At 40.4% G+C, this 24872-nt stretch overlaps 4 protein-coding genes and 1 long non-coding RNA gene across 26 annotated transcripts in view; 2 read left to right on the forward strand and 3 right to left on the reverse strand.

Moving 5' to 3' along the window:
• Nucleotides 1-119: 119 nt before the first annotated feature.
• On the reverse strand, nucleotides 120-3872 carry LOC132198631 (heterogeneous nuclear ribonucleoprotein A1, A2/B1 homolog). Of its 6 annotated transcripts, none has more exons than XM_059622776.1 (9): nucleotides 3712-3870; nucleotides 3448-3486; nucleotides 3189-3352; nucleotides 2795-3132; nucleotides 2037-2390; nucleotides 1776-1931; nucleotides 1549-1719; nucleotides 1397-1477; nucleotides 120-267 (listed from the first exon to the last, which is right to left on the reverse strand). In XM_059622776.1, exons 1-8 carry the CDS (start codon nucleotides 3745-3747, stop codon nucleotides 1419-1421), a joined length of 1317 nt encoding a protein of 438 aa, XP_059478759.1. In that variant the 5' UTR covers nucleotides 3748-3870; the 3' UTR covers nucleotides 120-267; nucleotides 1397-1418. The 6 variants fall into 6 exon arrangements, with proteins under 6 accessions (XP_059478759.1, XP_059478756.1, XP_059478758.1 ...); XM_059622773.1 differs by having other exon boundaries at nucleotides 1397-1486; XM_059622775.1 differs by lacking the exon at nucleotides 120-267 and adding an exon at nucleotides 568-1287.
• A 540-nt stretch (nucleotides 3873-4412) lies between these two features.
• On the forward strand, nucleotides 4413-10043 carry LOC132198630 (myelin expression factor 2-like). Of its 5 annotated transcripts, none has more exons than XM_059622767.1 (14): nucleotides 4413-4613; nucleotides 4737-4915; nucleotides 4979-5331; nucleotides 5390-5543; nucleotides 5605-5763; nucleotides 5869-5973; nucleotides 6027-6740; nucleotides 7041-7082; nucleotides 7132-7217; nucleotides 7274-7409; nucleotides 7507-7563; nucleotides 7655-9166; nucleotides 9623-9732; nucleotides 9784-10043. In XM_059622767.1, exons 1-11 carry the CDS (start codon nucleotides 4579-4581, stop codon nucleotides 7560-7562), a joined length of 2019 nt encoding a protein of 672 aa, XP_059478750.1. In that variant the 5' UTR covers nucleotides 4413-4578; the 3' UTR covers nucleotide 7563; nucleotides 7655-9166; nucleotides 9623-9732; nucleotides 9784-10043. The 5 variants fall into 5 exon arrangements, with proteins under 5 accessions (XP_059478750.1, XP_059478751.1, XP_059478749.1 ...); XM_059622768.1 differs by having other exon boundaries at nucleotides 9019-9166; nucleotides 9784-10041; XM_059622766.1 differs by having other exon boundaries at nucleotides 7507-9166.
• Nucleotides 10044-11394: 1351 nt separating this feature from the next.
• Nucleotides 11395-13109, reverse strand: LOC132198867 (SET domain-containing protein 9-like). Its single transcript, XM_059623137.1, has 7 exons — nucleotides 12855-13109; nucleotides 12661-12799; nucleotides 12366-12522; nucleotides 12185-12308; nucleotides 11991-12114; nucleotides 11817-11932; nucleotides 11395-11761 (listed from the first exon to the last, which is right to left on the reverse strand). Exons 2-7 carry the CDS (start codon nucleotides 12759-12761, stop codon nucleotides 11559-11561), a joined length of 825 nt encoding a protein of 274 aa, XP_059479120.1. The 5' UTR covers nucleotides 12762-12799; nucleotides 12855-13109; the 3' UTR covers nucleotides 11395-11558.
• A 307-nt stretch (nucleotides 13110-13416) lies between these two features.
• LOC132198879 (uncharacterized) lies at nucleotides 13417-14754 on the forward strand. 2 transcript variants are annotated; one of them, XR_009442054.1, is made up of 4 exons: nucleotides 13417-13655; nucleotides 13920-14223; nucleotides 14279-14428; nucleotides 14486-14754. It is a non-coding gene; the product is annotated as an uncharacterized LOC132198879 (long non-coding RNA). The 2 variants fall into 2 exon arrangements; XR_009442053.1 differs by having other exon boundaries at nucleotides 13417-13616; nucleotides 14486-14753.
• Nucleotides 14755-18266: 3512 nt separating this feature from the next.
• Nucleotides 18267-24872, reverse strand: part of LOC132198922 (uncharacterized) — a 98534-nt gene continuing 91928 nt past the window's right edge. For 11 of the 12 annotated variants that reach the window (XM_059623233.1, XM_059623227.1, XM_059623232.1 and 8 more), the window contains 9 exons: nucleotides 24750-24833; nucleotides 24113-24209; nucleotides 23236-23477; nucleotides 23015-23131; nucleotides 22714-22951; nucleotides 20454-21860; nucleotides 20231-20338; nucleotides 20012-20164; nucleotides 18267-19413 (listed from right to left, as the gene is read on the reverse strand). In XM_059623233.1, the coding sequence (XP_059479216.1) occupies nucleotides 18589-19413; nucleotides 20012-20164; nucleotides 20231-20338; nucleotides 20454-21860; nucleotides 22714-22951; nucleotides 23015-23131; nucleotides 23236-23477; nucleotides 24113-24209; nucleotides 24750-24833 (3271 nt within the window). In that variant the 3' untranslated portion in view covers nucleotides 18267-18588. The remainder of the gene's footprint in view (nucleotides 19414-20011; nucleotides 20165-20230; nucleotides 20339-20453; nucleotides 21861-22713; nucleotides 22952-23014; nucleotides 23132-23235; nucleotides 23478-24112; nucleotides 24210-24749; nucleotides 24834-24872) is intronic. The other variant, XM_059623230.1, reaches the window with a different exon arrangement.

A 24872-nucleotide genomic window follows, 5' to 3' on the forward strand; every position in this document is an offset into this window, starting at 1 on the left:
ATCAAATTTACTTTCATTGAGAAATTTGGAGATATAACAAAAAGAGTTCAGAAAACAATTTTTTACAGGCTAATAAATAATCTTGTAAAATGTATTAATTTAAACACATTTGAATATACTTCATTTTATGGAAAATTTATTTAAAAAAATGTATATTAAGTATTATTTTCGTACTTCTGGCGCAAAATAATTTAAATATCAGTCATGAACAGAGTCAGTCTCTTAAGAAGTCAATTCTTCTTTTCACAGCTTTCACCTTGGATTTACCTGAAAATAGACTTTTATTAAAATATTATCTATTAATTAAAAGCTGGCTATTGAATTTAAAACTTTTAGTCTGATTTCAAAATTACTCGTTTAATAAAAATTAGCTGGAATAAATCAATTTAACTTGAATTAGTGATTTGAATATGAAATTGCTAATTTTGTCTTAAAAATACAAAGCCTAATGGATATAAATTTTTTGGTTATTACTTGCCTGCCACTAGATAAGAAACCTGTAAATTATCTGCAAATCTACCTCTGCCTCAATATTAACGGTGATGTATTCAACACAAATCCACTAAATCCTTTCATTTGTCACGTCCTTATTTATTCCCTTTCACATTGAAAATTTGACAGTGTAGTACGATATTACTTTAGCAACTTAAATAATTACGGTTATACATATTCCTAATACACGCGAACGTGTATGAATGTTTCCTGATCTTTAAAAGTTTCCACCACAAAATTATAACCCCCAGTGTCGCCAATCAAGTCCTACACTTAAAGGGAACCCCCGTTTTAGGTTGAATTCTGCTGTGGTAACTTTTAAATGTTGGAGTACACATGTTTTAGGGCCTTAGTTTACGACTTATAAGTATAACAGAAAATTAAAACCACCCTTCAAATGCAATATGTGGGGAAGCTGGCACAACAAAACATCAAGATGTCATTGAATCTACACAAATGATTTTAAAATCACTGCGGCACATGAAGCAAAATGTGAACTCTCAAATTTAAAACATTAAAAATGTAAGTCACTGGATCAAAAATTGTTTACCTACATGCAATTTTAGGCAATTGATCGTTTCGAATTAGTTCAGTTATTTGATACACTCCCCTCAAATATTGTATTGATTTTGATGATTTAGTTAACTCCTATGGAGAACCAACGAATGGATCTTGTACATTTGGTGGTGAAGAAGACATTGGTAGGAGAACTGTCTCTAGCTATCCTGGTTAGCTAGCTAGCTAAAAGACCACTATTCTGCCTCATCGTCTCACTGTCTCTCATCCTTAATAAACCTATCCCCACATAAAGAATTGTCATCAATTAAAATTGATTTAAGAAATAAAAATGTGTGGAACCTCTCCTGTTTTCCAATCAAATTCTCTCAGCTCAAGTTAAACTTACCATCAAAAATCGGGGATCGAGTTTAAAATCTGCGGCCTCCGCCCCCACTGCCACCTCCGTAGCCACCTCCACCACCCCCTCCTGTAGAATCAAAAATTGGAGGTCCATTATTAGTCTGCGAGTTGGGAATTTCTTTCAATTAAAAAATTTACCACTCGAATACGGGCCAGGTCTTCCTCCCATGTAGTTTCCACCTCGCATTGGGCCACCTCCGCTGCTTCCACCTCCACTGCTGTTGTAGCCACCTCCACCACTGTGTTGGCTTCCTCCATAGTGACTGAAGTTTCCGTGGTCGCTGCCTCCACTGCCACCGCCACTCCATCCTAGAACAAATTTTGAAAATTCCAGCAACAAATTTAAATAAAAATCAATATTTTACCTTGGTTTCCACCTCCGTGATAGCCTCCACCACCACCGCCTTGGTTCCATCCTCCTCCACTGCCTCCTTGGCTACCCATGCCTCCCTGGTTGCCCCAGTTTCCGCCTCCTCCTCCGCCACCACCGCCTTGGTTACCCCAGACATTGCCCTGAGGACCTAAAATGAAATTTCAATTTAAAATCAGAACCATCAATAATGGGCAAAGGCCGACAACACTTAGTTTGACCCTAAAAAATCAATCCAACTAACTTGTTATCTTACCTCCTCCAAAACCACTGCTTCCGCCACTGCTGCCGCCGTAGCCGCCTCCCCCACCTCCATTGTAATTTCCGCCTCCTCCTCCTCCGTAGCCACCTCCGCCGCCTCCGAATCCACCGCCACCTCCGTTGGACCACTGGCCCCCGCCGCCTCCCATGCCTCCGCGGTTACCCCAAGGGCCGCATCCGCTGCCTCCACGGCCGCCCATCATGCTGCCACCGCCGCCTCGTCCACCAAATCCAGATCCGCCGCGGTCACTGCCTCCACCGCCTCCACGACCGACGTTGGCCATCTCAGCCTTGCTCAAGGCTTTCTTAACGTCCACCCTCTTGCCACAGATGGTGTGGTCACGCATTACTGGAAAAATGTAAAGAGCAAGCACAATTTATTGAGGGCCAACGAGTTTCAGCTAGTTATATAAAAGGCCAAGAAAGCTAGATAAAACAATATTTGAATATGTGTTGGCCGAGATGAGCAAAAAGTCAACTTTTAGATGGAAATTTTAAGATTTTAATGATAAGTTAATTTGGTTAGTAAATAAATTTAACAAATATATAGTTAAAAGTGTCTAAACTATGTTAAAACGTAGCCTAGAAGTTAATTCAAGATTTCATTGACATCGAAAAAATTGCAATTTAGCCACCCTTTTAACCTTAGGATATAATTTTCACCTACAATTGACTCCTTCTAGCTCAAAGTTCAAATTTTAACAAGACTCGTTGAATTTAATAAAACTTGTGAGTAATATCAATGATCCTTACACTTACAGCATATTTTATCGACCGGATCATGATCGGTAAACTCGACAAATCCGAAGCCCCGCTTCTTTCCAGTTTCCTTGTCGGTGACGACCACGCTGGATGTGATTTCTCCAAACTGGGTGAAGTAATCGCGCAGTTCATCTTCTCCGATTGCGTCACTCAGCCCTCCAACAAAAAGCTTCTTCACCGTGGCTCCAGACTCTGGTTTGTTGATGTCCTGGCGGGGCACTGCTCTCTTCGGTTCAACCTCTCGGCCATCCACCCTATGAGGCCTTGCATTTTGTGCATCGTCCACCATGCGGCTGTTCGAGTAGGTAATGAAGCCGAAGCCTCGAGATCTTTTGTAAGAGTAAAGATTTAATTCAAAGTTTCCATTTGGTTGAGTTGTATCTACCTCTTTGTTTTGGGGTCCTTCATAACGACGACGTCAACGATCTCGCCCCATTGCTCGAAATAAGATTTCAAAGATTCTTCGGTGGTTTTGTAGTCGAGTCCTCCAATAAAAAGTTTCCGGTACTGTTCAGGCTCATTGTTGTCTCCTCGGCCACCGTAGTCACGCTGTGAAATTTCCAGGGAATTAATGAATTGCAATGAATCAGAGAGAACTAATTAAAAAAAAAATGTCTGAGATGAAAAAAGCTTATCAAACTTACAGGACTATCGGATCGCCCAGATTGGAAGGAATCCTCCATCTGGTCCAGAAAACGAGAGGAAGGAAAGTACAAAGTTTTAATATTTGATCGTGGCTTGCATTTTTACATGATCGCAAACGCAAACAACAGGTTTCATGAGAAATGATCAATGGTCGGGAAACGGGAAGGAACGAACGAGATAAACACGGCGGCGAGCGTGGGCTCGTTTTCAAATGTGATTTTCCGAGGAAATATTCGCTCAGCCGCCTTGTTTTTGGCACTTACGTCATTTTTGCTCGATCTGTAGTCGCCGTCACTCATTTTTGCAACCGACGGGACGGAAAATGTGAAGAAATTTGCAGTCGAAACTTTTTGGTCCTGATAAAATTTGCTAGTTCCACGCAAGCTTTAATCAGAGACCGGCGTCTGATGGGCGCCTGACTCGAGTGCCCTCGTGCGGTGAAAGAGAGGAACTTCTGCATTAAAATGGCCTCTCGTTAGACACGCAACGTAAACTACGATAGAGTTCACTATTTCTAAAATTTATGATAACATCGTCAATCGCATGAATTTTTGCTAACATGAAGTAGCAACATTGAAAAAATCTGAAAAGATTTAAATTGAAATGTATTGCAAGCAAGAGGAAACTTTTTAAAGGTTCTTCAATGAAATTCCACTTTAATTAATAACCAATAATTGAAGAAGCTTTGAAAGAAAAATTCAAAATTTTTTTACTCAATAATTATTTATTTATTTTTGTGAGAGAAAATTAATTTGCTTAATAAGTTGTTGGCTGCAAGAATAATAGCAATATCGACATCTGTTTTATTTTAATGTTTTATCAAAAAATATTTAATCTGGAAAGTTTTCCCGCCTCGAAATTTTAAACTTTGAAAAGAAAAGGTGCCTTGGACCAATCATTTGCTTTAGATGGCACTGCTTGTATTCCATTCCTCCAATCACAATCCGTTATTTACGAGGACCTCGTTTCGTTTATAATGCCACCGCCATTTTTATATCAAAAATCAAAGCAGACCGGTGTTTGGTAAACAATTTTCGCTGTTTGTCTTTCTGGCACTTTTATAAAAATTGTGACGTGGAGCGTAGAAGAAAATACGCTTTAATCGTTCGATAGGCGTCTCACTAGGCATCATGGACATTTCCGAAGGAAGCATAAACAGGGACAGGTAAAAAAACTCTTAAGTTTGTGCATGAAATTTTCTTTTATGTATGTAAAAACGCATATCTGGATCGGCGTTCGGCGCGCAGACGAGATTGAATTTATTATTTGCTAATGTTTGGCTTTGCAGGTCTCGTTCTCCAAGAGAAAGACCTCCAAGACGTGAGAGGCGCCGCAGCGGCAGCGCTGAAAGAGGTGGCGGCGGTGGCGGACGACGCCGCGGCGGCTTCCACGAGCGGCGTGTTCAGATCTCAAACATTCCGTACGAGTTCCGTTGGCAAGAGTTGAAGGATCTCTTCAGAGATGAAGGTAAAGATTTCTGATACAGAATTTTAATTAAGTATTGATCATTTGAAAATACATAATTTCCAGTTGGAGAAGTGGCGTTCGTTGAGATATTTGATTCGCCAAAGGGCACCGGTGTCATCGAGTTCAACTCTCCTGACCTGGCTCGCAAGGCCATAGAAAAGATGCACCGCTTCGAGGTGCGTGGCAGGAAATTGGTGGTCAAAGAGGACACTGGGGATGAGCCGAGAAGGGCTCGGAGCCCTCGTAGGAGCGCCAATGAGGAACGTGGAGGTGGCGGAGGTGGAAGTCGATGGAACTCTAACAATGACCGAAGTGGTTCTCCAGAAGGTTGGGGCTTCACTTACGGCCTCAGCCCTGCCTTCTTAGAGTCCCTGGACATCAAGGGACCTTTGGTCAACAGAGTGTTTGTTGCAAATGTAATGATGCAATTAATACGTACAATTAAAATAAATTTACACCCAAAATCCTTCTTAGCTGGACTACAAAGTGGATGACAAGAAACTCGAGGAAGTTTTTGCATTGGCAGGAAAAGTGATCAGAGCCGAGATCAACAAAGACAGGGAGGGTAAAAGCAGAGGGCACGGAGTTGTTGTTTTTGACCACCCTGTTGAGTCAGTGCAAGCAATCTGTAAGATTTTTTCTTATCTCAATAATTTAATTGCAATTACTTAATTGTTGTCTTTGTATAGCTATGCTGCACCAGCAAATGCTGTTCGAACGCTCGTTGATTGTTCGAATGGACAGAGTCAATGACAAGCCAGAAAACAACTTGCCTAGACTTCCAGATGGGTTGAAGGGAATTGGCATGGGACTTGGTGAAAATGGCAGACCTTTGACAGATGTGTCAAGTAAGGAATTTTAAAATATAAATTTAAAAAAACTTTCCCAATTTGATTCATCATTTAAGTTTTAGCTGAATTGAGAAATTAATTTTGAATAATTGATGTTTTTAGGGAGCATTCCGATGAACGTACAGAATGCCCAAATCCAGAGCATGAACATGGCCAATCCAATGAATACTATGAGTGGTCCTGCGATGGGTCCTGGGCCAAATATGGGTGAGGATAAAAGTTTCACAAAAAAAATGCGAGTCTTACATTTTTACTTTCAGCAGGCATGGGAATGCAAAACATGGGAGGCATGCCAGCCATGAATTTTCCCAACACAAATAACGCCCCCGCTAATCCATTGGCCAACCTGAACATGCTCCCAGGCAATCTCCTTGCCAGTCTGAATTCCGGAAATTTGGGCAGCATCCTGAGTGCTCTTGGCCAGAGTGGTGCTGCCGGCTCGGAGTTGGCCGCCCAATTGAGTGCTGCTGGTGGTTTGGGACCCACAGGTGGAATGGGACCCACCGGAGGAATGGGACCAACTGGAGGAATGGGCCAGACAGGTGGCATGGGCCAGACTGGAGGTATGGCTGGTGGCCCTGTCATCGGGGGTGCCGGATTGGCAGGACCTGCGCCCACAACAAACATGGGTGGCTCCAACAGTGGCATGCCCGGCTACAGCACCGGCAACGTTGCGACCGGTTCTTACTCCACTGGTCCTCAAGGTGGCAGTTCCATGGGCTCCTCTGCACCATCTGGCTACGGAAGTAACACCGGAACCGGTACAGGAGGCTTCACAAGCAACAGCAATGGAAGTAGCAGTGACCGCTATGGAAGTGGCTCGCAGGGAGTGAACAGTGGAAGTGGAGGCTACAGCTCAGGAAACCAGACCACAAGTTCCACTTATGGCGGTAGAAACTACGATAATATGGGCATCAGTTCCCCTTACCAGGGGATGGACGACATGGAGTTCAGGAATCAAGGTTTAAACCAAGGTATGTGGGCAAAAAAATAGAAGATTTTTAAGCGCTCTGCAGATTTTTCTGCAAGAGTACTTCAACTTGAATCAACAATTAGATAATAAAAAAGAGTTCATCCATGTAACATTGAAAATTTAATGCATAAACAATAATTCAACATATAAAAATGAGTCTCGGCTTTTTTAATTGACAAGCCATCATTCATTCTACTCATTTTTTGTTTGTTTCAAGTTTTAATTTGCACATTATTTTTTTATCAATGTAATATAATACGTTTCTCTATTGTGCTTAATTTGTCTTTTTCAATTAACGCAGATCAATCGATTTTTGGTGCAACTGTTGATGGTTTGAGCAGTGGTAATGTTTGCAATTTTCATTAAAAGTCCGCTCCAATGATCCATTGCAGGTTACAACACTGGCCAAGGAAGAGCAAGTGATGCCGTGGTTAGTTCTGGCAACAAGGAACCGTCTGACACTATCGTCATCAGAAATGTTAGTGAAAATAAATAAAATTTAATGCAATTAATTAAATTATTATAAAAATCTAGCTGCCCCCATCCGTCACTTGGCAGAATTTGCGAGACAAGTTCAGGGAATTTGGCGATGTCAAGTTTGCCGAAATCAGAAACAAAGACACGGGCTTTGTTCGCTTCAGTACACACAGAGAAGCTCTTAGGGCTGCAAGTGAGTTGCAAAAATTATTAATTTTATAAGTCACAATATAATAATTTATAAGACTTTTATTTACATTTAAAGTAATATTTCCATTTTTTGTTTACAGCTGCAATGAACAGGACTCGAATTGATGGCCGCACCATGGAAGTGACTCTTTTCTAAGGTAAGCAGTCACCTCACATTTGTTATGGTTGCGGAATTTCGTCCTTGTGGAAAATTGGTTCTCACGCTTACAACCTTGCAATTTTGTGTAGAGGCGATTCAGTTGTGCTGCGGTTTGGTTTTCGTTCAAGCTCACCATCCTGTGTTGAAACCATATTTGACTGACAGAACAGTGTTCCATCTCGGTTTTGTTATCTACTGCTGAAACATTTTTTATTATTATTCCTAATTATACACCGCCTGCTACCAATCAAGATGAGAAGAAGAGGCAAAGGATTGGATGGATTCTTTTCTCAAATGGTTGGTTGGTTATTTTTTGTCACATTTGAGAGTCCACAAAATTGAATGTATCATCAACTTACTGGAAGACAATGGCATTAAGCTGTTCTGACGGCTACATCTGTTTTACAGGAATTTTCTGTCCGATTTGTCTCACCAGCTTATTTTGTTTAAAAATTAGAAATCAAAATATTCGGGTCCTGAAATCACATCTGTGTAATTGATATTGATGGTTAAAGCAATTGTTGTAGGACAGGTCTAGGAGTAACACTTCCTTAAAAAATAGTTCGACTTAATAAATAACCCAAATTCAAAATGTACGATAAATTGTTGCATTTATTTATTTTTATATTTTATCTTCAGTCTAAAATGCTAAAATCAAGGTACTTTTTACCAATCTTTTAAATCTAATATCATATCATATTTTAATAAGTTGGCTTTCAGTCCAGTTCATTTAATTTCCAACTTCAGAACTAATTTTTGAGAGCAATTTATGTGAAATAATAATCATCAGAAACCTTTTAAGTTCTTGTTACTATTGGAGAGGCTTGAATGTTTATGGATTTTGGATTGCCACCAAAGGATTAGCTGTGATAATTTGCAAGTTCTTGTTGATGAGAATGGAGACAGGTGCAGTGTCGGCGGGAAAAGAAGAAGATCTCGAGTGTGGTCCATGGTAGAGAAGAAGCAGATGTTTTTGGCTCGGCTGGTTTGGACATCGTTTGGGAAATTGGCTTCGCGACGCATTGGTCACTACTTGGTAAGAAAACCTTGATTTTTGCCTCTCTCTTTTTAAGAAGTGCGCGTGGTTTCTTGCAATCTGAGGTTTTATTATCTACATGGTTTCTGCATTGGATGACAACACTTGTTAACTCGGACCATCACGGCTTTAGATTTGCGCAAAAATTGTAATCAGATAAATTCAGTAAAAATCATCTTGGTCAAAATTGTTTAAATGTGGCGGCACATTTGGAAACAAAATTATATTTAATAAATTACGGCAATATTTTGCGCAAATCTTTCAAGAGGGTAAATTTAAATTTGGAAGAATCTTCATAACTGATGGGAAAAGCGGCTCGGTAAAATTTATTCAAGTCTCTCTGAACCTGGGATCAACACGAAGACGCTGCCAGCACTCAACTCCTGAGCACTTATTGATATAGTTATCTATCCACAGGATATTCACGTGATGACGACCATTCTGGATCAAAACGTGAAGACTGATTTCGAGAAGGGTCAAGCAGAGGTGTCTCCTCTGTGTCTTCTGCTGAAGAGGCCAGCTTTGCAAGCCTTTCAATCCTCATGAACTTTGGCATCACGTCAAGGTACAGCAACTGAAATTTAAATTTGTTAAAATTTCCATTCATTTTTTGTAAGCGGTTTAATTTACAACTTACTATATGAAATACAGTTAGTGCTAAAGTCACACCCATGAGAAGCAGTGGCTTCCTAGCAGCACCACCTGCCCACAAGGGCCCTATTACCAGTCCTAGATAGGACATAAGGCGCCTCAAACCTTGACCCAATCCTGTTTTAAAATGAAAAATTTGGTGGTGTTTAAATTGAAATTTGGCTTTTTATTAGTGAGATATTTCAATTAATTGATTTGTAGCTGGGTTTAATCTACGAAGCAGAATATGTTCTTTGGATAAAATAAAATGACCCAAATATTGATGATAAGCCTAATTTCAATTTGAAACTCCATGGATAGTAAAATTCTTCAACAAAAGAAAATAATAGTCCAATCTAGTCAAATTTTTACCTTGCGCTTCTGCCGACAGGCTCTTGGAAATGAGAGAGGCGTTTGCTACAGACGTTATTGGGTAACCAGCACCGATGATAAGAAAAGCAGCCGCAAATGGAATTAGTTTGGACGAGTCACCTGTTTTATGTAAGCATAATAATTAAATATAATTTCCAAAAATTAATTATAATTTACCAGGTGTGAACTGTGGCGCGTAATATACCAAAACGGCATAACCGATGGCGATCAAGATCAACCCGACCAGGTGGAGAATCCAGTCGTAGACCACTCGACTCAAAAAGATCAGCATCACAAGCAGCGTGAGGCACTCGACACCACTGGCCATGTACATGAAACTGATGGGCACATCACCGTAGCCAAAGTAGTCTTTCATGTAGTAAGGTATCAATGTCTTTTCACAATTAAAAAGGAGCGTTTAATTATAAACAGAATTTAAATCGAATAATTTACCTCGACGACTATCTCTGCGAAGTAAATTGCGAAAACCGTCCCCATCAGGGCCACTATAGTGTCTCTCATCACTTCTAAAATTTAAAGATTTTTAGATGTATTTGGAGCTTTTTAAAAGCAAAGTACCTCGAGTCAAAGATGTCATGTGAATATCATCTATCGGGGAAGCTTTGACAGATTCACAAATCGAAAGTAGAGCCGTATTTGTTGGATTGGCCAGTGAGATGTGGTGAGGTTCTTCTTCCAAGCTCAGTTCTCTCTGTGTAAAAAATTGTTCTTATTCATTATGATCAATTTCATTTACTTTCAAATCCTTGCCACTCTGTTCATATATTGCCACTCTTCATTCACATCTTTAAAAACAAAGAGGCAAACAAATATGAATATAAACCAAAGTATGGCCATAAAGAGTCCTGCTGCGTTGAGCCGGTTCACTTTGAGTGGTCCTAACTTCGGAAAAAAGCCCGAATATTTAAGATATTAAATCTATTAAATAAATTTCTTACTTCAAATTCAAAGAGGGTTAGAAAAAACTGAAAGGCCGGTGCGATTAAAATTCCAATTTGTCTAGATGCGTTGCAAATAGCAAGGACTGATGTTCGCTCCTTCGTTGTTGTCGTTCTGCAGACGTAGCCCAAAAGTGATGCTCCGGCGCCTGTCCCAATACCTGATGATTTGTCATCAGTGAATAATTTTAACTCATCTGATGCGAATTTTCGTAAAGTAAAAAACTAACCGCAAATGAATCGTGCTATGATAATATTCCACACTCCAATACCGAGCATGTAGAGCAGATTTCCTATTACCATCAAAACAATGCACACAATCGTCAGTGGTTTGGTACTGGAAGGGTATTTGTCAGAAAATCGACCACCTATCACGCCAAATATGCTAGCGCTCACGCTGTACGCTGCAAAATATATATTTTATGAAAATTTTGAGTTGAAATAAAAATATTTACCTGCTACTGTAATGCCTAAAAGATATTCTTCGTGGACACCAAGACTTTGGAGAAATTCCCATGCCGTTGGAAAAATGACCGCTTTCAGCAAAAATAAATTATTCACAAGGCTGATTTGATTAATTCTTGCTTTTTTTACCGTATTCGGAGCCTCCTAGAAATAAGTAGCTGCAAACTATGCTATATGACATCAAGCGTCTCTTCCACAGTTCCATGTTCTTGCAGTGTCTGTCTCAATGAGAAAAAATAAAATCCCTGATCCGAAGCAAATCGTAAGCTTGACTTTTAACCTTCGAAATCTCTTTCAAAACTACAGCTTGGTGCGTCAAAGCAAATTTATTGGTGTCTGAAACTTATTTGAATATAACGAGGCTTCATCATTGTAGGCAAACAGGGCAATAGATAAGCGCCAGTTCTTACTAGCTGCCTTATTTTTATTTATTTAAAATAAATTTTTGTACACATATTTTCCAATGATATGCAACAATAATTCTCAATAGTGTGTTTTTAAAATAACAAATTATTATTTTCTACATCAACATTATTGTTTTGAGCCAACAAGTGTCAGGTATGATGAAAGCAACTCTTTGCCTTCCTTAATATCCCGAGTGGCGACCAGCGCAACCAATCTACTCGGCGCACCTTTGCCCCCAGCATAATTGATGTAAGGTAGCATCGATCTTAATTTGGGATCAAGTCCATCCGGCAGCTCACATTCTTGATAAGCAACATTGCTCGGATAGTCTGCAATAATCCATTTTAATATGTAATTTTGATTCTCCCATTTAAAAAAAAATACCTTTGGTGTGGTTGTTTACATATTGGCCTACATTCAAGGGGTTGATAGGATAATTGGTCAGCCACGAAAGGTCGGCCGTTTCCAGGGGACCCATTTTGTCGCGCCCAACACATGACCTAAATGACAAAAGAGGATTTGGTAAAATCATTTATAATTTTTTTATTTAGTTTTCACTTGAATATAATTCGGGACAGTCCAGTGTTTTTTCCGTCTAAATGGGTGCCATCCAGGCAGCGGAAAATGAAAGGGTTGTTGATTGAAGGCAACAAAATTGGCTCAAATGACCGGTATATTGTGCCTGTAAGGAAATCATAAAATCTCAATTAATTTAACTCGGATGGAAATATTTATTTTTGTGCTTTACTTGCCAGGGTAAAGTGCCACAAGTCGGCCTTTCCGAACTTTGCCCTTCGTCACAAAAACTCCAGTTCCACCTCCAGGAATAAGACTCGGGGCCCTGTCGATTTTGAATCCATGTTTATTCAACATTATCTGAAATTATGACTAAAATTAATTTTGGGCCAAAACAATAAATATAGAAAAACGGACACTCCGACTCTTTTCGCTGAACGTCTTTAAGCTGTCGGCTGCCTTCTTGGGTCGGATTAAGTATGGAACCAAGTTCCAAATTTGTGATAATATGTCACTAGGAGGAATCAATGGATCAGCCAGAGGAGACGGCACAATGCGAGCACTTTCCTTTAACCTGCGAAAATTAAAAAAAAAAAATTATTCCAATGAAACATTTAAAATGACAGAAGCATGGTGTTGGCGCTTGATTCAACTCGTAACCAATAAAATAAATTGATCCTAATTATTTATATTTAATTTTCTTTAATCTTACTTATGTTGCATATTCATAGCAACCCAAGGTACAAATCGGAAGCGGTAGTTTATCCACTTGTCCCTTAAGAAACGGGTCCACTTGTTGGCACCGGCAGCCATCCTCTTTGACTTTGCTACCTGGACTGTTTTATTCAAATCTGATATGATATATTCAAATTAGCAAATGTTCAAATCTACGATTTAAAAACTCACCGAAAAATGCAGTGTTTTGGTGGACCTAAAACCCACACCCGGTGGTCTCGGTCTTTCTTTTTATTTACTAATTTCAGCCTTCGAATGTGGTTCTATCTATGAGAGGACTGAAATACTACTGCAGCGAAAGGCGCTCGACACATGACACTTTGCAATTTTCGGTAAAGAAGGACCATTACATATGTAAAAAAAGTTTGATTTGAAATGATCGTTTTAAAATTTTATTTGAAACACTTATAAAATAAAGTGAAACAAACACCCCTGTCAACATATGGCCATACACGGTGTGTATCTCGATCTCGATCTGGAGGCTTCGGCAGCTTCGGCTCTGCTGGCTCGGTGCGCGGGTTTATTTTGATCTGTCGATCGGTTAAAGTCAAGAAAATTTGCAATCTGATTGAAATTCAATTTAGTAAGTTTCGTTTCTATTTAAAATTTAAATTTTTACAATTTTAAAATAGAAATAATTTCATACATATTATTTTGCGGATGAAATATGGATTTCGCGCGGTGGGCGTGATTATGTTGGTAAGAGTTGTGCGCTGTTGGCAACAGTGCGAAGTTGGACTGTTTTGGGACTGTTTTTGTCAAGTTTTTGTTTTCGTTTTCGCAAATTAATTCGCAAGGCTGACGTTTGATTGCGAATTTTCAAGTACGCTTGTGGGCGAACTTTTGGGTCTTTTGGCCGATTGTTGACTGTTGTTGTGCCGAATTATGGCGACTGTCGGCGTCGGCGGTTGCCGGTGCTTCAAGATTTATATGGTGCGGCTCCCACATGTACATTTTGCACTTTGACATTTTGTACGTGCGTTTCGATTCTCGAATGACAAGAAATAATTATATTTTCTTTCCTCTTTTAGATTGTAAATCTTCTTTTTTTATTTATGAATTTTAAAAATTCTCGGTTTTCGCGTCTTTTTTTTTGTAGTTTAAAGGTTAAAATTTAAACTTATATAATTTTATTTAATTTATTTTTCTTAAAAAATCATTTAAATAAATATTATAAAATTAATTTAAATTTTGTGCCAAGTTGCTCATATCAGGCTGATACTATTTGTCTTTCAGATGCACTCATCTCGAGGAGCGCTTTATTCGACCTTCGTTGCATCGAAGCCAGTGAGAGGCTTTGGCCCAGTTTGCAGCCGAATTCTACAGTCTATTTTGAGCAATAGCATTGAATTGGAACATTGATTGACCTTCAAGACTTCACTGAATAATATCAATAATATTCAGCTCCCTCCTCCCTCGAGTCAGACGGATGGAGTTTTGCTATTGTGGACAAGGCTGTGTCGGACGTCATGGACACACCTGCTCTTGTGGACGGTTGAATCAGACTTGAAATCCTTTCACAAAACTTTGCATGGATGAGGTATTTTGTCGCTCCCATAGTGGATATTTCAATGTTAAGTGTAAATTACTTTCAGATTCATATGGTCAGAGTACAAATCGAGGAGAAACCCATCGGAAGTGAAGCAAAATTGACCAACAAGACTGCCAAACGCCGGGTTGCCTGTGCTACAAGATTGGCCTAACGTCCACAATAGTAGCGACAAGTTTATGAGATCTTGAAACTAGTGAGCTCTTTCGTTAAATTTCTCTCTGAGAATTTGCATAAAATATTTTGATTTCAGGTTCTCAAACTGGATAAAGAATTGCAAGAACTCAAAACTAAATTGGAAGAGCTCAAGAAGAGAGGATGATTTCAAGACTGACAGGTGTGGTGATTTTTAATAAGTATGACGATTCACTTGGTGGGATCTGAGATGCGATGTTGAAAATAGATGGCAGATTTAATTATTTTTTCCGGAAATAATATTGCAAGGCCTCTAAAAAGATTAACAAAATAAATATTTAAATTGAGTTAAATTGCCACAAGTTTTAGCCTCCTTTGTGTCCCATAAGCTATTAGGAATTTAATCACAATCCTTCAAGGAACTTTGATATTTTAAAAATTGCTCTTTTCTGCTGGTCATCTCGATAAAACGAAAACATCAAATTGAGGTTAATAATTTTTAATTTCATTTAAGAATAGGTTTACAATCTTTTATGTACTTAGACTATTGCTCTTCTTGCTCACAAATTTCTGTCTGTGCTGGCCAAATGAGTTTGGAGATGAATTTAGGCACCAACTGCTTGAGTCTCCTCTCGTCGTCCCTGACCTGTGCTTCCTTGGCCTCGAGTTTGTGTCGCTTTGCGCCCAGCTCAAAGTAGTGACGGGACTTCTCCTCTTCAAACGCTTGCTTTGAGGCATCGAGCTCGTCTCTGGCGCGCTTCAGGTTCTGGCGCTCAGTCAACACCTCCATCGAGGCCACTCCAAGGTCCTGCAGGCGCCTCTCGATCTCTTGGTTCTTCTTGTCCCAATCCCAAACTGGGAGTCCCTGCTGCGGATGCTGCAGTTCTCTCAATCCTGAAAATGATTTTTAAAAAATGCAAAAAAAATTCTTAACATTATATTAACGGTCAAGGGGGCTGGGAGTTTTTCCATTCTTCACCAGAATCACATACTGGACGTAATACGGCAGGCGGCTTGCAAGTCCTCGGCAGACGATCAGCTGGAGAGCCTCCTCCAAGAAATCAACGTCGACTCTTCCCATGTTGTCTTGGTAGTCAACAAACTGGAGGCCGTACTTCCCACGGCCCTTGGCCAAGCATTTGACGTCCGAGATGAGTTGCTCGCGATCTATAAAGTGTTTGAGAATTTAAAACCCAAAGAAACCACTCGAAACGGGAAATAATTAAATTAGTACTGCGACTAATCGCCTTGACGTGGAATTGTTCCGAGACAACGAGATATTTGAGACAAAGCCGGTGTAAAAAATTCCTGTTGTGATAATAAACAATTTTAATTGAGGGCGAAAATTTCCCAAAATTAAAATTCTTTAAAACCACCCCAATCTGTCCGTAGTGTTTTGTGCTCTCGGCGCACAAATACGACTGCTGGCTAAGCTGCTTCTCGGCAAACCTGCAGAAAAGATGAACAAAAAAGAGAGCTCGCGGCCTTCACCAGCGAACCACCCCCTTTGTCCGACTCTTTCTTCCTTTTAAACAAAACGAAAATGTCTCATCTCAGGGAGCGGCGGTTGCCACCCAAGCCACGCAAAACCGGAGTGATAAAATTTTGCGCCCCGAAAGCTGATCGCGACTTGCGATTTTCAACAGAAATGGGTTAAGCGGCAAAGCTATTAATTAAGGGGCTGCCACTGAGTTCTCCACCACGTATGGAAATAGTTTTTTTGAGAATTTAAAACCCAAAGAAACCACTCGAAACGGGAATTAATTAAATTAGTACTGCGAACTGCGACTATAATCGCCTTGACGTGGAATTTTACGTTCCGAGACAACGAGATATTAATTTGAGACAAAGCCTCGCAGTACTAATTTAATCTATATAAAGTGGTTTAAATTAAGTATTCTTTTTGATTGAAAGAAACATACTGGCCAAGAAGTCGACGTCAAGATTTGGCTTCTTGGAGTTCTCTGCGACGATGAGGAGAGCCAAGGAGTGCGGCATGCGGTCCAAGTCATCTTTGAATTTGTCAGGATTCTCAAAAACGTGGCACAAGTGTCCGGCTGCCTGTCGCGGAACCTTCATTGCTTCAACCGCGGACATGATTTAGTTCAAGTCAAGAGACACCGGCAGCGGATTCAAACTTTGTGTGAATGTTTGAAAAGCGAGTGATTGTTGCACAGAATAACGGTTTTTTTCAAATACGGCAACAATCAGAATTTTTTACTGCATTCTTTATCTTTGTGTGCATTGTTGAAAATCAAACATAAAATCAAAAGATGATAATAATTTAAGTCGCCAAAATAAAATAAACTTTAAAATGTGGATAAATTGATCATTAAAAAAAAAAAAAATAGACAAAATCTTGACAATATTTAGCCCTTTTGATTTTAGATTCATAAAATGAAAGACAAAAACTTTTAAAAATATTAATCGGCTCGAGGTGCCTCGCGCGTGAGCCTTGCTTTCTTATCCAGGAATTTAAAGACGTTTTTTTTATAAATTTTAGTTTTTAGTACATATTTGCTATTTTATAATAAATACCTAAAAAAAAGCTGCTTCAGGTCTCACGCGCGTGTCCTTCCATGTTTCTATCCTTTTTATCATTAAATTAAAGATGTTCTCTTTATACACAATTGAATTCATGCTGAATATAATCATAATCAAAAAAAAAAAAAAAAAAACTCAATATTTATTTAAAAAATAAATTTTATCAAATTTTCACCTCAAACTTTATTGGGATTTTTTCTACATTTTTTTTAATGTTTCATTTTATGCATATTTTGTTGGGAAAGATCAGGACATTTTTTTTCAAAGTGTGAAATTATAATTTACTAAAATCATCGCTTCTTATTTTTCCAAATTTTTTCTACCTCTTGATCTTGATTGAATTTTATCAAATTTATTCTTCTGAAGGGATTCTGAACAGCACCTTAACTATGTGCTTAAAAATGAAAGGCGCTCTGGCGCTCGACTCACGACACTTTGCACTTAAATTGTTTCTGGTAAAATAGGACATAATCATGCAATAAATTCACAAATTTTTGAAGTTTGTTTTGAAATGATCGTTTTTAAATTTTATTACTCTTTGAAACTTGTAATGTATAACAAGTATGTCTTCGCGTCTTCCACGCTTGGAAAAAACAATTGCAATTCTCTTAAAACGATTCTCAGGTGTTCAACATGATATATATATTATTTTTCCCCGTACCCGATTTTTTCTTTTTGTTTTGGGATGAAAGTCAATTGTTCAACAACTACATTTTTTCTCAAATATTTTATATACATTATTTAAATATACTCAACAAAATTAATAATTTTCGTGGTGTTTTTTCAACTATGTTTTTATTCATCTACAATAATGTGGCCTTTCTTGTGTTTCATATTTTTTCATCACTCTCAGAAATACAATGTTTCCTTTGTATAGGCACCGTATTGCATTTTAATGAAGTGTGACAATTTAAAATAAATTTAAATACAAACTCAACAGTATAGATTTGTCTATTCACAGGCGCATAATAAATTATTATTATATATGGTCTCTGAAGCATAAATAAAATAATGTAACATGTTTTAAAAACTTTAATATTAGGGAATTTATTAAATTTAATTAAATTCATAATTTACATGAACCGCAACATCCGATTGACTAAAAATAATATTGATTATTTTTACTTTTTAAAATTTTCCAATTAACACTTATTTTCAATTTCATTAAATAATTAAAGCAAATCATTTCAGAGACTCATACATTCAGCTCCCGCCCTGCGCAAAAATGCTTACATTACAATTAAAAAATAATTTTTTAGTAAGAAAGTGTGCGATCATCTTCATGTACTCCGTCTCTATAGTTTAAATATACAACCATTTGTCCACTCACACATCACTTTTCTGTTTTGAGTTTGTTCATAAATAAAACTCAACTTTTGTCTAAAATCGCAAATCGTGAGACGACGATAGAGTGAGAGTTTTATAAAAGTCAAAGAAGCAACAATTTTCAATTCTCTCATTCAGCGTAAAATTTCCCTCTTATGTGAATTTTCGTTTAATGTCACACACGCACACAACACAAAACCATTTTTGAAAAATCAAAACTTCGTGAGATATTTTTTTGTTTTACTTTTAAAGTTTACACAGTAATAAAAAATGCGGAAATATTGCCCTCTTCAATTGAGACAACGGCGATGCTGGATTGCTTCTTGTTAAAAAGGGTGCGGGTTGTGCTCATCAGGACTGGTCGTGCGTCTGGCTGCTGATGGTGGCGACGGCGCTCTCAGGGTCAGGCTGCGCCGGGGTCGTCGGTGCCGCGGGTCTGCTCGAAGACAGGCCGCGGATGGACAGTCGGAAGCGGGACAACGAGGTGAACAGGCTGCGCCCCGAGGGCAGGTGGCCGATGGACGAACTGCGAGTGCCTTTCGGCCTCCGCTCCGGCTGCTGAATCGGTTCCTCCAGCGACCGGGCGTTCAACACCTGCTGCCTTCCCAGGGCGGACGTGGAAGTGTCCTTTCGCTGCAACCAGGAGGTCAACGACCCTTTCCGGCGTCTCCGGAGGACCAGGTGCTCGACGCTGGTCGTCTTGCGTGCGTCCCCTTTCCGCTTCTGCTCGCCCTCGGCGTCGAAACTCAGATTCTTGGCCACTTTGCCTCGTCGCGACGACTGCTCCTGCAGAATCCGGTCGAGGATGTCCACCTCGGAGCGGGACAGTTGTTGCGAGCGGCCGGTCAGCTGCTCGGCCAGTTTTTGCCGCTGGTCCCGTCGTTCGAGTTCGTCGGCCAGCATTTGCACTTCCCAGTCTTGGTTGTGGATGGGCGGAGAGGACAAAGGCGAGGTCGAGGAGGACGAGTTGGAGCTGGAACTGGACGAGGGCACGTCCACGCTGACGTGCCACACGGACTGCGGACTCATGGAGCGCGGCAGGTCGAGCAACTCCAGAGTCTCTTCGGCCGCGTGTTCCTCCCACGAACATTGAACTCGGTCAGCCTCGTCGTCACTCGAGTCCATGAGCACTGGAGAACCTGATGGTGAGATCACAGTGTCCACAGAATCACCACGCTGAAATATAAAGTAACAAATATATTAATTTAAATTTTTATTGTCAGAGCCGTGTCCCTGAAAATTGAAAGAAATTTATGAAATTCAACATTAATTTAAATTTTAAGACTTTGTTTTTACATGACTAAAGTTAGGTTTGATTTTTTCAGTTAAAATTAATTTTATCGAGTAGAAATATCAAATTTGTGAAATGAATTGTGATAATAGAAATGAAAGAAATAATAATAATGAAAATATTTTTTCAATTAAAATGATTTTTTTTTTCAAAAGTATGGAAATTGTATAAATGTTGTTTTTTTAGTTAAATAATAAGAGATTATTCTACATTAGATATTTTATTATCTAAACTATAGAAAAAATTTAAAAATTACAGATTATATTTTTATAAATAATTAAAACTAAAATTTAATAAAATTATATTAAATAAAAATTATTATTCAAATTGTATAATAATTTAATGATTATTTTAAAAATATATGAGAAAGATTATAAAATCCTAGAAATAGATGCTAAAATCATTTTATAAATTAAAACCTAATTAAATTTTTTAACTTATACTAATACATTTAATTACTGCACAAGTTTTTAATTTTCTCACCATGAAAGGTTGGTCCGAAAAAGTTTCCTCTTGGTCGGAAATGTCGCCTTCTTCACTACTGCCCCCTCTTGTGATGCGGCTGGTCCGTCTTTCTACCTCTTCCGCCTCTGCATCCTCTTCCTTTTCAGGGCAGCCGTTCGTGATTGGACCCCCCTGATGATAGGCAGTTTTTTTAACATCATAGAATTTTATTAATAAAAAAAATTGGTTAACACTGACCTCTAATTCCTGTATTCGGTTTTGAAGTTGCGAGATGATTTCGTCCCTCCGCTTCACTTCCAACTCGAGAGACTGGTAACGCTTGTGGAACTTGTTCTGAACCTCCTCCTATATTTGTGTTTTAAATTTAGTATTTATAAGCAAAATGATTAAAATTGACGCGATTCAAAATAAAATTTAATTCAAAAGACTGTGGAAAAATAAAGAATTAATTTCTTCTCACCAGGTGGTTTTGAATAACTTGTTTCATCCCTGTGATGATGTCACCGAAAAACTCTTCCTCCTTCCTCGTCTCGTTGCTTTGCTGGGTCAACATGAGCGACGGCAGCAGGAAGCCCATCTTGGCCTTGACGGACGGCGGCTGCTGAGGGGGTGGTTCTATCCTGGGGGCCGTCGAGTCTGCGGGTGGCGACTGCAGAGTTTCGCGGTCAAAGGTGACGCTCTTGGAGAACTTGCTGTGCCTGGCCGCGTAGCCCTCGACGGTCTGCGCGCGCATCAACTTGCGGAACTCGATTCTGGAGGTGGTCGGCGACTTGCGTTCGGTGTCGGCGACGCCGCCGCCGCCGCTTTCCTGTTCGGACGACGAGTTGTTGGAGGAGAGTTTCTTGAGGATGGACTTGAGGTTGCGGCGCTCCTCGGTCTCGTTGCTCTCGGGCGAGGGCGGCGTCGACGGTCCGTCTTCGCAGCAGCGCAGCATCCGCAGGGTCAGCTCGAGGTCGGGCGGCGTCACGAGCGGACGGCGCCGCTGGACGCTGCAGTCGGAGCGGGTGCGGCGCGGCGGCGCTGCGGGCAAACGTCGAGCGTGAGCGGCGGCGCTGTCGAGGCTGGAGCTGCGGAGCACACCTGCTGCCCGCTGCTCCTGCAACTCGATCAGCTTCTGCCGCTCATTCAGAATCTTCAGCTTCTTGACGAAGGGCAGACCCGAGTACTCGGGCGAAAGGTCGTCCACCGACATGTAGAACTTGGTGTCCTGCCTCAGCTGCAGCAGACTCGGCTTCTGGGGTCGCTCGGGAGGGGAGGTAATCGCAGGTGGAGACGTGACCGCAGGTGGAGGGGTCGCGAACGGTGGTGGAGGGCTTTTGAAGGCCGGCGGGGGGCTTTTGATAGCAGGCGGGGGACTTTTTCGAATTGGTGGCGAACTTTTTCTGACTGGTGAGGGACTTTTTGAGGCCGGCGAGGGACTTATTCTGACCGGAGGGGGGCTGATTCTGACTGGCGGGGGACTTTTGTTGACTGGCAGGGCGACGGGAGCTTCGACGGGAGGAGGGGAAGGTTCTAAAGGTGGAGGGCGAGCTGGCACTGGAGGTTTTTGCTCTACGGTGGCCCGCGGAGGCAACGGCGGCGCCTCTTCGGCGCGAATTATTGTCGGGAGCTTCTGGAGCGGGGGCGACACTACTGGGGGCGGCGATATTGTCGGAGGGGTGATCAACGTGGTCGGAGGCGGTGGAGGCGACTTCGGAGGGGCCTCGGCCGCCACCTTTGTCGCCTCCTCGCGCTGCTGCTGCTTGAGTGCGAGCAGTCGTTGGATCAGCGGCAAGCCCGAGGGGGCGACGCTGGGTGCAGGGGGCAAAGGGGAGGGCGGACTGGCGACCTTCTGCTTTGCTGGAGGCGGCGGAGGAGGAGACACCACCTGAAATTAAGGAGCATGGTGCGTGTTCTACCAACTGACAACATTCGGACAAGGAGTGTTTGTTTTGTGCTACTGAGCTTCTAAGTATTTTTTTCTTCTTAAGTGGAAGACGATAAAAATATAAAATTAAAATACATTTGAATAGAGAAAAAAGAAAAGCAACAAAAGTAAGAAATATCAAAATAATAAAGCGACAGAAATTGATTTTAGCAGGCACTTCATAAATAATCACGTCATTACAGTATCATAATGGTTTATTTATGTCGATAAAAAACTATAATTATGCGTGTTGATTGCAAGAGTGATGCACATTTACAAAAAAATTATAATCACCTAATTGCAAGTGCCTTGCTAAAACATTTCTGCCTTTATTAATGTAGAAGAAGCAAAGAAACATTAAATTTATCTGGACACACAGGAAAGTTACTTTCTTGACTTTGGTGATTGTTAAATTTTAGTGGTTTTACAACAATGAAGATTCTACAGATTTAATGATTTTGGAAACTATTTTGAATCCTAAATTATTATTCTATTACACTGGTTTGCCAAAACACAAATGGTGAAAACTGCAACATATTATTGAGCCTAATTGATATCCCCAATCAGTTTTATAATGAAATAGGGTGCCAACGCGTGTCATATTGTCTAGCTGATATTCTAATAACTGAACCGGGGGTTGATATTTCTAACGAAATTATTAACTTTCCTACATGTGAAAAACACAAAAAGCGATAACAAAAACCTCGAGAGTTGAAATCCAAAAAGAGTTGAAATGAGAAAGAAAGATTTATAGTTTGAGTTTTTTTTTTCCATTTGATTTTCAGTTAGTTTTTTTTTTTATATAATTTAATACCTCGTGCTCCTTTGCCTGCTTCTCCTCGCGATCCTCCTTGGCCTTGAGCAAAAGAAGACGTTGCAGGAGAGGCAGTCCAGCGCCGATCATCTCGCGCTGGGGACTTTCCTGAGGCTCGGTCGCAGCCTCATCGCTGTGCACCCTGGTCATCCGTCTCAAGACCCCCTTACTTCCTGATGATGTTGATGGGCCGCTCGTGCTGTCATGACTCGTCGAAGAGTCCACGTTGATTGAACGTCTGGTTGGAAAAAAAAATTCAATTTAATATGGCATAAAATAAAAGAACTTTCCTTAAACTTACAGCAACAATTTTTTAAGTTTAGGCGCCTTAGTAGTTTGACTGGGATTTGTGTAGTCAACATTTTTGCCATCTTTGGTCAGTGGTTGCAGCTCGATTGAATCTTCTTTGCTGCTCCGACTGACATTAATACAAGTTAATATTTGGTATAAAAACATAAATCAAATCATTTAAATATGTATTTATTAATTCGAAAGATATTATTTTATTTTTTTCTCGTTCACCTTGTGCTTCTCCTACTCTTCCTGAGCGCATTTTTGAGGCCCTTTACGTCGCTTCGGATTTTGTCAACGATCCTCTTGCCTGTGCTGTCACTGCTGTCTCCAGCCGGACCAACGCCGCCTCCTCCAACGCACAAGTTTTCTCCTGAGATGCGGCGTTTTGAGGTCGAGCGAGCCACCTTGTAGTTCTTGCTCACGTTCCGCGCCTCCATGAGCCGCTTGCGCCCAAGACTCTGCAGGATTTCCTTCAAACACAAGTGCAATTTGCGTGAGCGGAGATCAAAAAGCGGCGAGGAGGAATATATAAAGTGGCTCGACAACAATGGTGTAGGAATAACGCTGACGAGTGCAGATGCGTATCAACTAATCTCGGGGCTGAAAATTGCCGATTCAGCGGCACTCGCAGAGCCAATTACTCTTATATGCGTGACGGAGAACTCGACTCGTGAGGCCATCGGATTTTTAACAAGAAACAAGCTTTGGATTATTTTCATCATATCAGAGTAAAAATAATTAGAAAAAACTAAATTAAATTAGGAATAAAATATTTTGTACCTATTTAATTGAAATTTTCTTAAATTTAATTAAAGGTTTTTCACTGTAATATTAAAATTTTTATCCTTTCTTTGTGCACTCAAGAGAAACGATCATTCTGCATCGCAGAGTTGATTTGCTTATGTAGAGAAGGTAGGCAATGCGCTTACCACGGGCGTCCGCCCGGCTGCCTACCTGCTCAATCTCGTCGCCGCTCAACAGAACACACAACCCTTATTATCTCATTTCGCGTAAACTGCAGTGAAACAAGAAGCGAGCGAGCGAGCCCGATCTCATTACCACGACAAGCGTAAAAAGATAAATAGGCACAAGGAGAAGAAGTTACCTGCGCCTCGGGGTAATCCTTCATGGCGGTGAGGACGTCCTCCCTGGAAAGGCTGAACAATTCCGAGTAGCCAACTGATCGCACGTCCGCCGTTCGCCTGAAATTGAATTTCATAATTTGTGTGAGGAGTGGAAAATGTGAAATACGAAAAGATTTAAACTTCAACATAATACTTGGGCCGGAGCCAATTTTGCAATACGGAACCACTGCGAGTTTGTATTCGCAACGGATCGATGTGTGTTTTCCATTAGAGCATATTGACAGACACCGGAACGCGCGGTTTCACGTTTCACGGGAGAGGAGAGGGACTAATCGGAAAGTGCAACTTAATCAGAAATTCCAAAGGAGACACGCGCATTTCAAGTCAAGCGAGACGAGTAAAGATAGTCAAAAGCAAAAAAAAAGGAAACTTTGGCAACGTGAAATTTTCCGTTCAATTATTGATTTTCGATGTGGATGAGGCGCTGACTGACTCTGTGAGCCAAACGAATAAGAGTTCCGACAAACTTTGGTTTTATTACCATCAAGAGGCAAAAAAATAATGTTCAAGAATTGAATGAGAAACGACGACGCCGAGAAGAAATTTCCAAGTAATGTAAAATTAATTTCCAGACAAATAACCAACTTTTCAACTCACTTATTCAGGCCATCCAAGTTGAGGATGCCGATTTCGCCGAAGAAGTCTCCAGCTTTCATGGTGGTCAGCACCCTGCCCGTTTCGCTGTCAATTTGGCCCAAAGTTAGCGGCTGAATAAAAGAA

Source organism: Neocloeon triangulifer, unplaced genomic scaffold, assembly GCF_031216515.1.
Source record: "Neocloeon triangulifer isolate White Clay Creek 2 clone unplaced genomic scaffold, ASM3121651v1 ptg000013l, whole genome shotgun sequence".
Classification (NCBI taxonomy): Eukaryota; Metazoa; Arthropoda; class Insecta; order Ephemeroptera; family Baetidae; genus Neocloeon; species Neocloeon triangulifer.

Bases quoted from the DNA above. Each gene is read 5' to 3' on its own strand.
- LOC132198631 (XM_059622773.1), bottom strand. From the start codon at position 3,747: ATGAGTGACGGCGACTACAGATCGAGCAAAAATGAC. The intron at 3,133-3,188 runs GTAGATACAACT...CTCTTACAAAAG, and splicing joins AAGGACCCCAAAACAAAGAG to ATCTCGAGGCTTCGGCTTCA. The intron at 2,391-2,794 runs GTAAGGATCATT...ACATTTTTCCAG, and splicing joins CGATAAAATATGCTGTAAGT to TAATGCGTGACCACACCATC.
- LOC132198630 (XM_059622766.1), top strand. From the start codon at position 4,579: ATGGACATTTCCGAAGGAAGCATAAACAGGGACAG. The intron at 7,083-7,131 runs GTAATGTTTGCA...GATCCATTGCAG, and splicing joins TGTTGATGGTTTGAGCAGTG to GTTACAACACTGGCCAAGGA. The intron at 7,218-7,273 runs GTTAGTGAAAAT...ATAAAAATCTAG, and splicing joins ACACTATCGTCATCAGAAAT to CTGCCCCCATCCGTCACTTG.
- LOC132198867 (XM_059623137.1), bottom strand. From the start codon at position 12,761: ATGGCTGCCGGTGCCAACAAGTGGACCCGTTTCTTAAGGGACAAGTGG. The intron at 12,523-12,660 runs GTAAGATTAAAG...TAATTTTCGCAG, and splicing joins GCTATGAATATGCAACATAA to GTTAAAGGAAAGTGCTCGCA. The intron at 12,309-12,365 runs GTCCGTTTTTCT...TCATAATTTCAG, and splicing joins TCAGCGAAAAGAGTCGGAGT to ATAATGTTGAATAAACATGG.